This window comes from Rhineura floridana, chromosome 1, assembly GCF_030035675.1.
Source record: "Rhineura floridana isolate rRhiFlo1 chromosome 1, rRhiFlo1.hap2, whole genome shotgun sequence".
Lineage (NCBI taxonomy): Eukaryota > Metazoa > Chordata > Lepidosauria > Squamata > Rhineuridae > Rhineura > Rhineura floridana.
In genome coordinates, this window is record NC_084480.1 from 155322392 (window position 1) to 155336883 (window position 14492).

The 14492-nt window shown below is 44.7% G+C and overlaps 1 protein-coding gene across 2 annotated transcripts in view; it reads right to left on the reverse strand.

The window, feature by feature from the left end:
* The window catches only part of STXBP5L (syntaxin binding protein 5L), a 165681-nt gene extending 151426 nt beyond the window's left edge, over nt 1-14255 (reverse strand). For both annotated transcript variants that reach the window (XM_061638424.1, XM_061638413.1), the window contains exon 1: nt 12075-14255. In XM_061638424.1, coding sequence (XP_061494408.1) covers nt 12075-12248 — 174 coding nt within the window. In that variant the 5' untranslated portion in view covers nt 12249-14255. The remainder of the gene's footprint in view (nt 1-12074) is intronic.
* Nucleotides 14256-14492: the final 237 nt, after the last annotated feature.

Genomic DNA, 14492 nt, shown 5'->3' on the forward strand with positions numbered 1-14492 from the left:
TGCACATACTTTTGTGTATTACAGATTTCTCCTCCATCCCTTGTCAGTATAATACCCCAAAGACGCCTGCCTCAGCTTTGGCCAGTTACCTACTGTACCACAAGCCTCAGCAATCCCACCTCCTCCATGGAAGTGGCTAATGGGTTGAATGTGGTTTAGACCTGTGGTTTATATGTAATTATTAGCATATAGAACCCTGTTTGGTGGCATAGTAAAGACCAAGCACATACACGGAATTTGATACCAACAAAAAAATATTGTGATCACAGTATAAATTATAGATGTTATATTCGATATAGTCTTAAACCTAACCTGCCTACCTACCCATGCTAAACCCAACCCACAATAAGACCCAACCCCCACATTTATCTACCTCATAAACTTAGCCCTGTTTAACCAACTCCCACAACAGCTCCTCCAACTGTCACTCCTTTCCCTTTTTAAACTCCTCACTCACTCACTAATTCCCCCTTCCTTGCAAACAGTCCAGTCAATCACACTCAACATTCTATTAACCCTAACCTACCTGACATTGTGCTTTCATCACACTCTCCCATAAAGATCAAGTCTGCAGCTGTTAGAGCCAGTTTTGCAGCTGGATACACAAATGGAGTCTATAGCACTAAATTTATTTGGTTCGCTACTCAAGTCCCCTCTGGAAAGAAATGAGCTGGTAACAGTTGCTGGCAACAGATCTCTATGCTCTGGTAACCAGATTACTGCAGGACCCAGGACACAACAGGGAGTGCAACCCATTCATTTTAATTGTCTTTTAAATGTTTTTTAATTACTTGTTTTAAACTGTTTTATTGATATTTTTTATATTTATTTTAAACCACTTAGAGGTTTTGTTAACAATGAAGCAGCACATAATTTTTGTTTAAAAAAAATCCAGAACAGGTTGACTGCCTCCATCTTTTCTAGTTTAAACCTCGCTTTACTAGCTTCTACTGAGCCCATTACTAGCAAAAAGCCCATTACTAATGAGAAGGAGAAAGACAAATGGCTCCCACCCATGTTTTGGTGCCACCTCATCCCAAATCCATATGAAATGGCATGGGGAACAAAATAGAGCCCTGTGAAACTCCATAGCACATGCCATGTTGATGAGCAACAACTCCCCAGCATCATCTTTGGAAAACTACCTAGGATTGGAACCAACAAAGTGAACTGCCTCCAATCCTCTTTCCAGATAGGTGATACAGAAAGATACCTTGGTTGATGGTACTAAAAGCTGTTGAGAGATCTGGGAGAACAACAGGGTTGCATTCCTCCCGTACTATTCCAGAATATTAGTCAATCTTCCTAGCAATAGCATTTTCTCTTTCACTCTGTCATAAAGAAATGTCACTCACGTGCCTCTTTATCCCCCAAACCCGGATGTTTGCCAAGTAGTCTATGCACTCTCACAGTAACCCACTCATATATGTCTAGCTCTAGTCTGGTCTGCACCGACCATCTAATAAGCCTTTTGTAACAGAATTTGAGAAACCACATAATTGCATGTTCCATTTTCTAGCCCTTATGCTAAGTCCTTAATATGATTCTGGACAGTGACTCTGTTTCTTGTTCAGCCATTTTATCCTCTTTTCCAGGCCAGTGTCAATATTGTACACTCTTTCTGTATATCAGAGCTGCTAGGCATAGAATGGGAACCTTCAGCTCTGTGTGCAGCTGCCAGTGAGCTGCCAAAATGCAGTGAGGAGCACCTTCCACAGTAGTGGAATGCTCACAGGTTCTGGACCTGCCCTACCCACCCAGGCTGGCCATTTGGCCCTCCTAGATAAAAGGCTTCATGTCTCAGTTGGGCCTTTGCCTGGGCAATTATGGTTTGTCTAGCTCAGTTTTTTACTTTGGCTTGACTCCTGGCTCAGTTCCCCCTTGTACAACTCATGGCTGACAGCTTGCCTATGACTCAGCCCTGTCAGTTTGCCCAGGACAGACAAATAAATTCCAACTAAGAAAGAATGGGTGTCACTTCTAGCAACTGCAGCTCCAGGGCTGGTGCAGCTGCTCTGGACACTGCAGGTACAAATGGCAACCCTGCAGATTGAGGTATGAACATTATGGGCTGGATTATCCATGATGACTCCATAGTCAATTTTCCCTACAATGACTGGCATGGCAAGGCTGGTCTCACCATCACCTGCTCCCCTACCAGAAATAATTTATGGTGACTGCATGGACAACTAAGCAAGTGTTTGCAGCTGTTCCAAATGTGTTCCCAAGCCAACCCAGCAAAATTTAGCTGCAGGTGCCCTATGGGCCTCTCTGTCACTGGAAAGGAACAATAAATTGCTGGAAGATGGATAATTGTGTGCAAAACCACCCATCCATTTCCCCCCTGTTTTTAAGGACCCAAATTATACAGCTACGAGAGTGGCTGTATACTATAGCCAGCGTGGATTTTTCGCATTCCACTATGTTAAATTGAAAATACCCCCCATGCCATTCTGATGCTTTCCAGAAACCCATTTCAAAACAAAACCTTACAACGAGCTAGAGGGAGCCCCAGCTGACAAAGCGTCAAGGCGAGTTAAGCAGCAGAGCGAGTTCGGCAGCAGGGCGAGGAGGCCAGGGCCCCCCACTCTGCCCTTCTGTTCCCTGACCTCAACTAAACCACAGTCTCCAACCTATTGACGTAATAAACCTCAAACAAAACTATGCAGGTAAGAAGCCAGCAGGCGTGTGGGGGCTTTCCAGTGTTTTGCACAGCCTGCAGCATGTACGACTATCTGCCTGTTGGACAGCAGTCGTGGGTGTGCTCTCGGTGCAATGAGCTCCTGGCTCTCCGGGAACGACTTCATTTCCTTGAGGCCAAGGTGGCGGACCTGGAAAAGCTGAGAGAGGCAGAGAGGTGTGTGGAGGAGGCCTTCAGGGACGTTATAGCTGTGTCCCACTCCAGCGATGATAGCTCTCCTGCTATCATGGAGAACGATGGTCTCGGGGAAGGAGAGCATCCAGCTGAGGAAGAGGGAAACGATCCCTTAGAAGGGACCCATTCCTTGGGGGATGAGCAGCTATCCTCTCGTGCCGAGGATATATCTCCAGGGGGTGGAGGGATCCTTGTAGTGGGTGATTCGATCATTAGGAACATAGACAGTGGGGTGTGTGATGGGCGTGTAGACTGCAAGGTGTTTTGCCTGCCTGGTGCGAAGGTTGTGGATATCGCCCGTCGTTTAGATAGTTTGGTAGACAGTGCTGGGGAGGAGTCAGTGGTCATGGTGCACGTTGGCACCAACGACATGGGGAAATGCAGCCGTGAGGTCCTGGAAGCAAAATTTAGGTTGCTAGGTAGGATGCTGAAAGCCAGGACCTCCAAGGTGGCTTTCTCTGAAATGCTACCGGTTCCACGCGCAGGACCAGCCAGACAGGCCCAGCTTTGCAGTCTCAATGCGTGGATGAGACGATGGTGTCGGGTGGAAGGGTTTAGATTTGTTAGGCACTGGGGAACATTTTGGGACAAGCCGGGCCTGTACAAAAGGGATGGGCTCCACTTGAACCAGAATGGAACCAGACTGCTGGCACTTAAAATTAAAAAGGTAGCAGAGCAGCTTTTAAACTGACTGAGGGGGGAAACCCGACAGGAGCTGAGAAAGGTCCGGTTCGGAATAAACCTCCCCCCTGGGATAAAAACCAAAGAAATGATGAAATTTTAAAAGGAGTAGGCCTAGAAGTAGGCATTGTGAGAGCAGGGGCACAGGATATAAATTCAGAAGAGCAAAATTACCACAGGCCAAACCACAAGTGCCAAAGACACTTGAAGAGAGACACTGCTTACAAGTGCCTGTACGCTAATGCTAGGAGCCTCCGAACCAAGATGGGAGAACTGGAGTGCTTGGTCTTAGAGGAGAGCATTGATATAGTGAGCATAATGGAGACCTGGTGGAATGGAGAAAACCAGTGGGATACGGTTATCCCTGGATATAAACTATATCGGAAGGACAGGGAAGGACGTATTGGTGGCGGAGTCGCTCTATACGTGAAAGAAGGCATTGAATCCAGCAAGCTCGAAACCCCAAAAGAGGCAGACTCCTCCACAGAATCGTTGTGGGTGGTGATACCATGCCCCAGGAGGGACTTAATACTGGGAACGATCTATCGTCCCCCTGATCAAAATGCTCAGGGAGACCTGGAGATGAGATATGAAATTGAGGAAGCATCCAAACTAGGAAATGTGGTAGTAATGGCTGACTTCAACTACCCGGACATAGACTGGCTGCATATGTGTTCCAGTCATGACAAAGAAGCAAAGTTTCTAGATATTCTAAATGACTATTCCCTAGACCAGTTGGTCATGGAACCGACCAGAGGGATGGCAACCCTGGACTTAATCCTCAGTGGGGACCGGGACCTGGTGCGAGATGTAAGTGTTGTTGAACCGATTGGGACCAGTGACCACAGTGCTATTAAATTAAACATACATGTAACTGGCCAATTGCCAAGAAAATCCAACACGGTCACATTTGACTTCAAAAGAGGAAACTTCACAAAAATGAGGGAATTGGTAAAAAGAAAGCTGAAAAACAAAGTCCAGAGGGTCACATCACTCGAAAATGCTTGGAAGTTGTTTAAAAACACTATATTAGAAGCTCAACTGGAGTGCATACCGCAGATCAGAAAAGGTACCGCCAGGGCCAAGAAGATGCCAGCATGGTTAACGAGCAAAGTCAAGGAAGCTCTTAGAGGCAAAAAGTCTTCCTTCAGAAAATGGAAGTCTTGTCCGAATGAAGAAAATAAAAAAGAACACAAACTCTGGCAAAAGAAATGCAAGAAGACAATAAGGGATGCGAAAAAAGAATTTGAGGAGCACATTGCTAAGAACATAAAAACCAACAACAAAAAATTCTATAAATACATTCAAAGCAGGAGACCATCTAGGGAGGCAATTGGACCCTGGGATGATAAGGGAGTCAAAGGTGTACTAAAGAACGATAAGGAGATTGCAGAGAAGCTAAATGAATTCTTTGCATCTGTCTTCACAGTGGAAGATATAGGGCAGATCCCTGAACCTGAACTAACATTTGCAGGAAGGGATTCTGAGGAACTGAGACAAATAGTGGTAACGAGAGAGGAAGTTCTAGGCTTAATGGACAATATAAAAACTGACAAATCACTGGGCCCGGATGGCATCCACCCGAGAGTTCTCAAAGAACTCAAAGGTGAAATTGCTGATCTGCTAACTAAAATATGTAACTTGTCCCTCAGGTCCTCCTCCGTGCCTGAGGACTGGAAAGTGGCAAATGTAACGCCAATCTTCAAAAAGGGATCCAGAGGGGATCCCGGAAATTACAGGCCAGTTAGCTTAACTTCTGTCCCTGGAAAACTGGTAGAAAGTATAATTAAAGCTAGATTAACTAAGCACATAGAAGAACAAGCCTTGCTGAAGCAGAGCCAGCATGGCTTCTGCAAGGGAAAGTCCTGTCTCAGTATCCTATTAGAATTCTTTGAGAGTGTCAACAAGCATATAGATAGAGGTGATCCAGTGGACATAGTGTACTTAGACTTTCAAAAAGCGTTTGACAAGGTACCTCACCAAAGACTTCTGAGGAAGCTTAGCAGTCATGGAATGAGGAGAGGTCCTCTTGTGGATAAGGAATTGGTTAAGAAGCAGAAAGCAGAGAGTAGGAATAAACGGACAGTTCTCCCAATGGAGGGCTGTAGAAAGTGGAGTCCCTCAAGGATCGGTATTGGGACCTGTACTTTTCAACTTGTTCATTAATGACCTAGAATTAGGAGTGAGCAGTGAAGTGGCCAAGTTTGCTGACGACACTAAATTGTTCAGGGTTGTTAAAACAAAAAGGGATTGGGAAGAGCTCCAAAAAGATCTCTCCAAACTGAGTGAATGGGTGGAAAAATGGCAAATGCAATTCAATATAAACAAGTGTAAAATTATGCATATTGGAGCAAAAAATCTGAATTTCACATATACGCTCATGGGGTCTGAACTGGCGGTGACCGACCAGGAGAGAGACCTCGGGGTTGTAGTGGACAGCACGATGAAAATGTCGACCCAGTGTGCGGCAGCTGTGAAAAAGGCAAATTCCATGCTAGGGATAATTAGGAAAGGTATTGAAAATAAAACAGCCGATATCATAATGCCATTGTATAAATCTATGGTGCGGCCGCATTTGGAATACTGTGTACAGTTCTGGTCGCCTCATCTCAAAAAGGATATTATAGAGTTGGAAAAGGTTCAGAAGAGGGCAACCAGAATGATCAAGGGGATGGAGCAACTCCCTTACGAGGAAAGGTTGCAGCATTTGGGGCTTTTTAGTTTAGAGAAAAGGCGGGTCAGAGGAGACATGATAGAAGTGTATAAAATTATGCATGGCATTGAGAAAGTGGATAGAGAAAAGTTCTTCTCCCTCTCTCATAATACTAGAACTCGTGGACATTCAAAGAAGCTGAATGTTGGAAGATTCAGGACAGACAAAAGGAAGTACTTCTTTACTCAGCGCATAGTTAAACTATGGAATTTGCTCCCACAAGATGCAGTAATGGCCACCAGCTTGGATGGCTTTAAAAGAAGATTAGACAAATTCATGGAGGACTGGGCTATCAATGGCTACTAGCCGTGATGGCTGTGCTGTGCCACCCTAGTCAGAGGCAGCATGCTTCTGAAAACCAGTTGCCGGAAGCCTCAGGAGGGGAGAGTGTTCTTGCACTCGGGTCCTGCTTGCGGGCTTCCCCCAGGCACCTGGTTGGCCACTGTGAGAACAGGATGCTGGACTAGATGGGCCACTGGCCTGATCCAGCAGGCTCTTCTTATGTTCTTATCAGGCCCAGGATGTGACTCAGGAACCAGACCAACGATTGTAGTTAATTTGTGTTTTATTAGGGTAATGTCCAAACAAAGACTGTGTTTTCTCATGAAGCAATACAGGGATACAGGTCCTGCGGCATTGGGAGAAAGTTGACAGAGCAAGGGACTTCTTCCCGCCTGTTCTTTAAGAAGGGGCCAAACAGGCGCGCAATCTTTCGCTCCTCCTTAACTGCCCCTCAGGTACTGCCCGCCTTCCCCCCCTTCTCTCCTGTCTTTTCAGCTGTCTGCGTGTGCGCGGTGAGGGGGGAAGCATCACCCCCTCCTCTTCTGAAGTTTCCGATTCCAGGATGGGGGATAGGGGAGGGGCTGATGGTAAACTGCCTCCCCGCTTTTCTGCTGTGAGCAGCCCTCCCTCTTCCCCCCTCTTGCTCTGAGCCTGAAAGAGGGGGAGGTGTGAGAATGTCCAGGGAGGGCTCAGGCTCCCCGTTGCTAAGCGACCTTATCACTGGCAGTTCCTCTGTTTCGTCTTCGCTCCAAAGGGGGGAAGTTCCTCCCCCTTCCCTCTGCCATCCATCCGAATACTCTTCTCCCAACTCTCCGGGATCCAGTTCCCCGGGATTGGGACACCAGCTCTGCCTTCTGACAGTTCTTATGTTCTTAAAACTTATAGTCCTGAACTCAGAAACGCTTGCTTAACAACCCTCTAAATTTTCATGGTGATATACAAAATAGTCAGAGAGAATAGAGAGTTCAAAGTCTAAAAAGAGAGGAAAAAACACCAGACACCTTTTGGACTTTTTTCTGTCAGAGTTCTCATAATCTGTTGAAATTAATTAAAAATCAGTCATGTTCACAGAGTACCTGTAAAGGTCTGTGAGGGGAAGAGGGCATCTCCTTGCAACTCTCAGCACCATTCACTAACTACACTTCCCAGGATTCTTTGAGAGAAGCCATGACTGTCCAAAGTGAAATAAAAGCTTGGTGTGGATGTGGCCAGGGACAGCTTTGGTTTAAATTTGGGTGGGAGGCTACATACGTCTGCTGTAGAATAAAAAGGTGGGGAAAACACTGAAAAGCAATGATACTGTCCACAATGTTTTCCTTTTGGAAAGTAAAGGGGCTTCTCCTCTGCCCAATGCCCACCTACCCAATTTCCTCCCCTACCCCTACCCTCCCTGCCCCTCCCCTGGGTCAGTGTTGGACTATGACCTGGGAGACCAGGATTCGAATCCCCACACAGCCATGAAGCTGACTGGGTGACCTTGAGCCAGTGCCTCTCAGCCTCAGAGGAAGGCAATGGTAAAACCATCTCTGAATACCATTTACCATGAAAACCCTATTCACAGGGTCACCATAAGGGATCAACTTGAAGGCACTCCATTTCCATTTTCAAACATGATTGCACAGAAATCCCATTAAATTCAAAAAGTATGCAAATGATCAAACACACCCTCCTTTCTCCTCCCTCCTATTCCCTCCCTCTTGCCCCTCCCCTTCCCCTTTGTTTGCCCCTCCTCCTCCCCATCCCCCTCTAATCCCCACCTTCCCTATCCCCCTCCTCCCCTTCCCCTTCCTCCTCCCCATGGTCAGTTTTACCTATCTTAAGCATGATTGCACAGAAGTAAATACCACTGAACTCTATAAGCATGCAAATGATCAAACCTGCCCTCTGCTTCCCCTTCCTTTGCCCCCCTCCAATCTGCTCCTTTCCTTTCCCCTTCCCCCAAGGTCAGTTTTACCTATCCTAAGCATGATTGAACGGGAGTAAATCCCACTGAACTCAATAAACATGCAAATGATCAAACCTATCCTTCTCCTCTCTCCCCTTCCTGCCTGCTCCCATCCCCCTTCTCCCCTCTACCCATCCTCCTCCTCCTCCTCCCTCCCTCCCCATCCCCTGTGGTCAGTTTCACCTATCCTAAGCATGATTGCAGGGGAGTAAATCCCACTGAACTCAGTAAGCATGCAAATGATCAATCCATTCTTAGCTATCTTGCACAGGATCCCATTTCTTACCTCCCGGATTAAAAAGCAGAGAAATTCACTAATAGGCAAAAAACCTTGTGGTTTAAGAATGTACCTATAGCCAACAGATATTTCTATCAAACTTTAAAAAGCAGGGAAATTCAGCAGCTATAGTGAATGCTGCAGGGGAGCAGGAGAACTGACCTCCTCTCTGAGATATTGTACTGCCCTACAAATTTGTCAAAATGCAAATACAATTTGGGTTGGTCTTTCACAGTCCAATCCACTTCCTGTGTAGCTTGGAAGAATTTGGTAACATGTGACTCCTGCTCCCATGATGCATTCACTATAGCTGCCCAATTTCCTTGCTTTTTTAAGTTTGATAGAAATATCTGTGGGCTATATGTACGTTCTTAACCCGCAAGGTTTTTTGCCTATTAGTGAATTAAAGCAATATGGCTGAGATGGGCTTCCAATCACTGCACCAAAGGAAACACCTCTCACTCCTGTGATAAAGGCAGAAACCTGAAGGAATCTTGTACATGGGAGTTGTGGGCTGAGGACTGACTACTAGTGATGTCCATTGGTGGGTTACACTAGCATCACCATCATTTTACTTGTGTTGTTTGTTTGTGTTTCTTTTTATAGAACGCGTGTGTGTGAGTGTGAGTGTGAAAGGGGGGGGACAGCCAGATGCACAAGGGAAAAAATGTTCCTTATCTTGACCAACTGTGTACAGCAGGGGTTGGGAACTTTTTAAAGCATGAGCATCACATTCCCTTCTGGTCAACTTTTTCTTTTTGGAGAGGGCAATATGTCAGTGGTGGATGGAGCCAGAGGCAAAAATGGGCAGATCAACAGATGTGAATATTACCTTTATACAGTAGTAATTTCTACACACTCTCATATACCTCTCTCTATTCTCCATCCAGGCAAGCAAGAGCATAGGGCAGTATTCAACTAAATCAATGCACTAGCAGAACAACTTCAACTAGCGCAAGTCCGTTTCTTCCTCCCTCTGCACAGACACTCCATGCTATCCCCAAATCTACTCCAGAGGGTTGGGAAAAAACCCAGAATAAGTACCAGAATAAAAGGGACGCCCCTGGTAAATAAGGAAGTTGGAACATAAGTCACTATCCCCACATTGAGACTCTCCATATCCCTGTTGGAGAATCACTTATGGAGACATAGAGGTTCTCAATGTGATTGTGGTAATCAATACTTGCAGTAAGCAGTCCTAAACTATACATCTTGGGACAGGGATCACTTGCTATGAACAGATTATTTTTGACAGCATCCTCGTTAATTATCGTATGTGCATTGTCACTTAGTCAAAATTATCATTACCTTTGAACTCAAGCTGTCTCTCAAGCCATACCACAATGAATCAGAAACGGAGAGTCAGCTCTCCCCTCTCTCTAAATCAGCAGTTTAGGGGAAATACATATTTAAAAATAAAGTTAACTTAGCCCATCACTCTAGCTATTGTCTCATCTATCTGTCATAAAACCTTTTCCCATATATGATATTTAACCAAATGTCCGGATTTGCACAGGAATGTCTTTAAGTACGAAGGTGGCAACATTAGATAATATGTCATAAGGATATGCCACTGTTCATTTCTTCACTAAACAAACTTGGATGAAGGCCTCATGGAGACGGGCAGGGAAAAGCCCATTAATTTATACCAGTAAGTTTATCAAAAACCATACCCACCAGTCAATCCTATATTTTTTCCATGGGACCCTCTGTTGCTCCAAATGGAAATCCATCAATGCAGACTACCTAGCTTTTAATGATTCTATGGCTTAGCAAGCAATGTGGCCCTGAAAAGGGCCTCTGATCTCTTATGTAGGAATCATGTGAATGTGCTGTCAGGGAGCTGATTAATCTTTATCCGTGTCTTTGTCACTCAATAAAGAAAGCCTATATTGGTAACATAACATACTTGTTTGATGTCTTCAGTTTCTTTTCCACATTTGTGTAAAACCCATGTGGAAAAATTATTAGTTTTGCCTCAATTGTATTGAAATAGCCAAATGAGGCAACTGCTACCTTGATACAAAATCAAGGGTAAACAGGGCAGCTGATGGAAGATCAATTAATCCCAATGGATCAACATGTCATTAATCACTGTTTAAGTACAGCCAATACAAATATCTCCAAAACAAATTAAGGCCAAACTCTCCATGAGGCTAATGGGAGTTCTGGGTACTGAATATGAAAAATGTGATGAAGTGGGTACTTCATCTTTATTCTATTTCAAATGCTCACATTACTGCAACATTCAATGCATAACTGTGTTTACTTGAATAAATTTTGCACCTATTTACATTCTTTTGATACTGTAAGGAAACCCACAGTAATGCAGAATTCAGTTTTGTTCACTTAACAATAACTAAAAATCCTAAATTGAAAAAGGACAATATAGGATTTAATTTGTTTTTCTAACATGCTTTTTAATTATGCCATCATTCTATTTTGCTCTAAGAGTCAAGAGCAAAAGTGCTTTCTTCCCCCCCCCCCCGCCTTATGGGTTTATTATGAGTCTGAGATAACAATATTAAATATGCTAACATCATTTCTTTAAATAGATTACAATATTTTAGGAAATTACTAGTAAAACTATGTTGAATACTGAACAAAACAATTAAGTCCTTTTCCTCTCTCTCACATACAGAATAATAAAAACAAAAAGCTTTGAAGACTGTATAACATTAAAAAAAATTAATCCGCTTTTCATTCTCAGATAAAATTCCCACATAATTCAGACTGCATGTCAGCATATCAAACATAGATCCCAACTATTTTCCATTACTAAAGTTGCCAGTGTAAATATGTGTTTTTATTGACTAGTGAAAGGTGATGAGTTTCTAATATTGACTTCATTACACAAAAATCAAAGCAAATATGAAAAATTGGATGGAATAATAAAACACATTCTATAATTAGTATCTCATTAATGTTCCTATTAAATGAAGTGGCCTGCACTTAAGATAATTTAAATATGAAGTCTTTTGTTGATATCAGCTTTTACTTAGGCCAGAAGTGAACGTATTTCATACAGAATGCTCAGAGAACGCAGCCAATGCTTACAGAATAAAAAAGAATGGATAAATATGATAAACTAATATTTGTGATGAAAAACGTGAAGTAAAAACACTTTACTTTTAAATAATAGTTCTTCTGATTACAGCCTACATTTACACAAAAATACAATCTGTTATATACAGTCCAAGACCAAGTGATATCAGGATCAGCCCCTTAATGATGTTAATCCATGGTAGTACTCTAGTTTGGTGGTGGTTGTGCTTTTTTAAAAAAAAATATCTGTTCTTACCTTGCTTATCTGAAAATAGTCTGAAGTGAGAGTCTCCTGGATTTCCTCTTTGGGAGTCCCTGCAGTCCCTCCTGAGTGCCCGGAACCACTACCAGGCCCACTGCCACTACCACCACTGCTGCTTCCACCAGGGGATGAAGTTAAACCATCCAAAACTTTGTGAAATTTCTTCATTTTGAAGAAAGGATTTTGCAGAGGAGAAAAACTGCTTGCCTTTGTCAGGTTCACATTTAGCAAAAAAGAAAAAAACCACAAATAAAGTAGCTGTCAAATGTTTCAATGATGCAGCAAAATGGTCTTTTGAATTAACTGATATCAGTATGGTGTATATAAAGACTCCATTTTATCAAAACAGAAGGTATCTGAAAAGGATACTCTAAAAAGGGTTGAGAGAGAATAATTCCACTCAGCAAACCCAATGCTAGGAATTCAAAAGAGATTAATTATAGCTAATCACAGGATGCTGTTTATAAAGAATCCACTTTTTTGAGGGGGGAAAAACCCCTAGTAATCAGGATTCAAGCCACCATTTAAACTGCCCTAAGTGTATTTACCTATGAACTCACTGCCATATTGACTTTCATCATCTTTTGTTTGTTTAGAAAAATCCATATGAAATAAGTGACGTTACGAAACCTTAAGCCACCTTCTATAACAAGTAGTTTTATTTTAACCTGTACGATTCTTTTCAGAAAGAATCCTCTCCAGTATGTGTGTGTTTAAAAGCTCCAGTTCTGGCTTCTGCCCTTCTTAGAGTAGCTTGTCTGCCACCTACAGCAATTGCAGGTTCTTCTTGATCTTCCTTGTCAAGCTTTGCATTTAGAATCTTTAGGGCGAGTAATCAACTGTCCCTCAGCAGTCTTCTTCCGGTATATCCAAATAACCCTTGCACTTAGGGATGAATGGCATTCTCTCTTGCAGCCTGAATTATCTCGCTCTGCTTCCCAGCTAAACTGTCCCTTACAGTCCTGGCGGATCTAACCTTCCACTATGAACCCACAACGTTGCTAAAGCTGCTGTCCAGCTCCAGGAGAAAAACACAACGTGTTTATCTTGACATAGGCACCCATCGTCGCCGGTGAATTTTGATGAAAGCAAACCCAAAAGCACTTAAATCAGTATCTTGGAAAAGTAGATCCCAAATCAATAGACCAAGCGACCCTCTTGTTAGCAAGCAACTTGTTGGCACAAGAAGACTAGCACCCTCCGTGCTAGTCCCTCAAACTGTCGCTCAGTCCTAGAGGGCCTGAAAGCAAGCACGGTTCCCAACAAGATCTCTGACCAGGACTTTGGTGGTGGTGGGTGTCCCAAAACTCAAACCACCGAGGAGTGCAGAAACAATAGCTGCGTCTAGGAAAGAAACAACGCCCCGACTGACTGTTCCCAACTGAGCGACGCAAGGCGGCTCGGTGTCTGTCACAATCTCAGGAAGCGCTGCTGCCAAGAACGCCGCGGGGAGACTGCAAGGCTGGCGCCAGAACAGCTGCAATGGCAACAAGCGCCAAGATCGGTTGTCCCTCTGTGAACGGAGTTGGGTGACGACGACGCAGCCCTTGCCTCGCCCTGCCTAGCCGCTCTGCTGTTGATGCTGCTGCAGTTCCCCCGGCGGCTCCCTCCAGCCACTCTCCAAGGTGCTGAAAGCACAGGCGGCGGCGGCGGCGGCAACAACAGCTCCTCCTCCAGACCTATCCGGGGTGCGCGCCGGGACAGCAAAGGGTGGACCGATGCCTGGTAGGTAAGGGAGGGGGAATGACAGCACTAGCACCCAATCACTCTGCCCGCCTTCTAGAAGCGGCGAGGGGCGAGAGTTGGAAGAGATGCGGAGGAGCCAAAAAGACCCAATGAGAGGGAGAGGTCCCCAACTCTGAAGATGCTCTGATAGGCCGGAGAGCAAGACCGTAAATTTGAGGAAACCAATTACATAACCGAGGCCCAAAACAGGCGCTCCGCCCCTCCGCGTTAGATGTGGCTCTCCGGCCAATAAGGAGTGCGTTAAGGGAGGCAAAAAGCTGCAGCGCGGGGGCTTTCTGGGTCGGCCTTCCGCGTAGCGCTCGGGAAAATGGCTGAAAGAGGAAGCGCTGGTAGTTGTGCGCGCTGAACTAGCGCCGGCGAGAGCGCACGCGCCGTTAGCCGAGTGGTCCTGTAGTGCAGCCTTCCCGGTAGCAGCTGCTGCGCTGTCATCGTCATCTGTACCCGACTGACTGAAGGGGAGCCGGCCCAGTGGCTTCCCACAGGGGATTTAGCCTAAACGTTAGGATGAACTTCTCGACGGAGCGAATTGTTCGACTGTGGAGCGTTCTGTCTCGGAAGGTGGTGGACTCTCCTGCCTTAGAGCTTTTTAAACAGATGTCAGGGATGTTATCGTAGTGGGTTCCTGTTTCATTAGGGGGGTGGACTAGATTATCCTCGACGACCCTT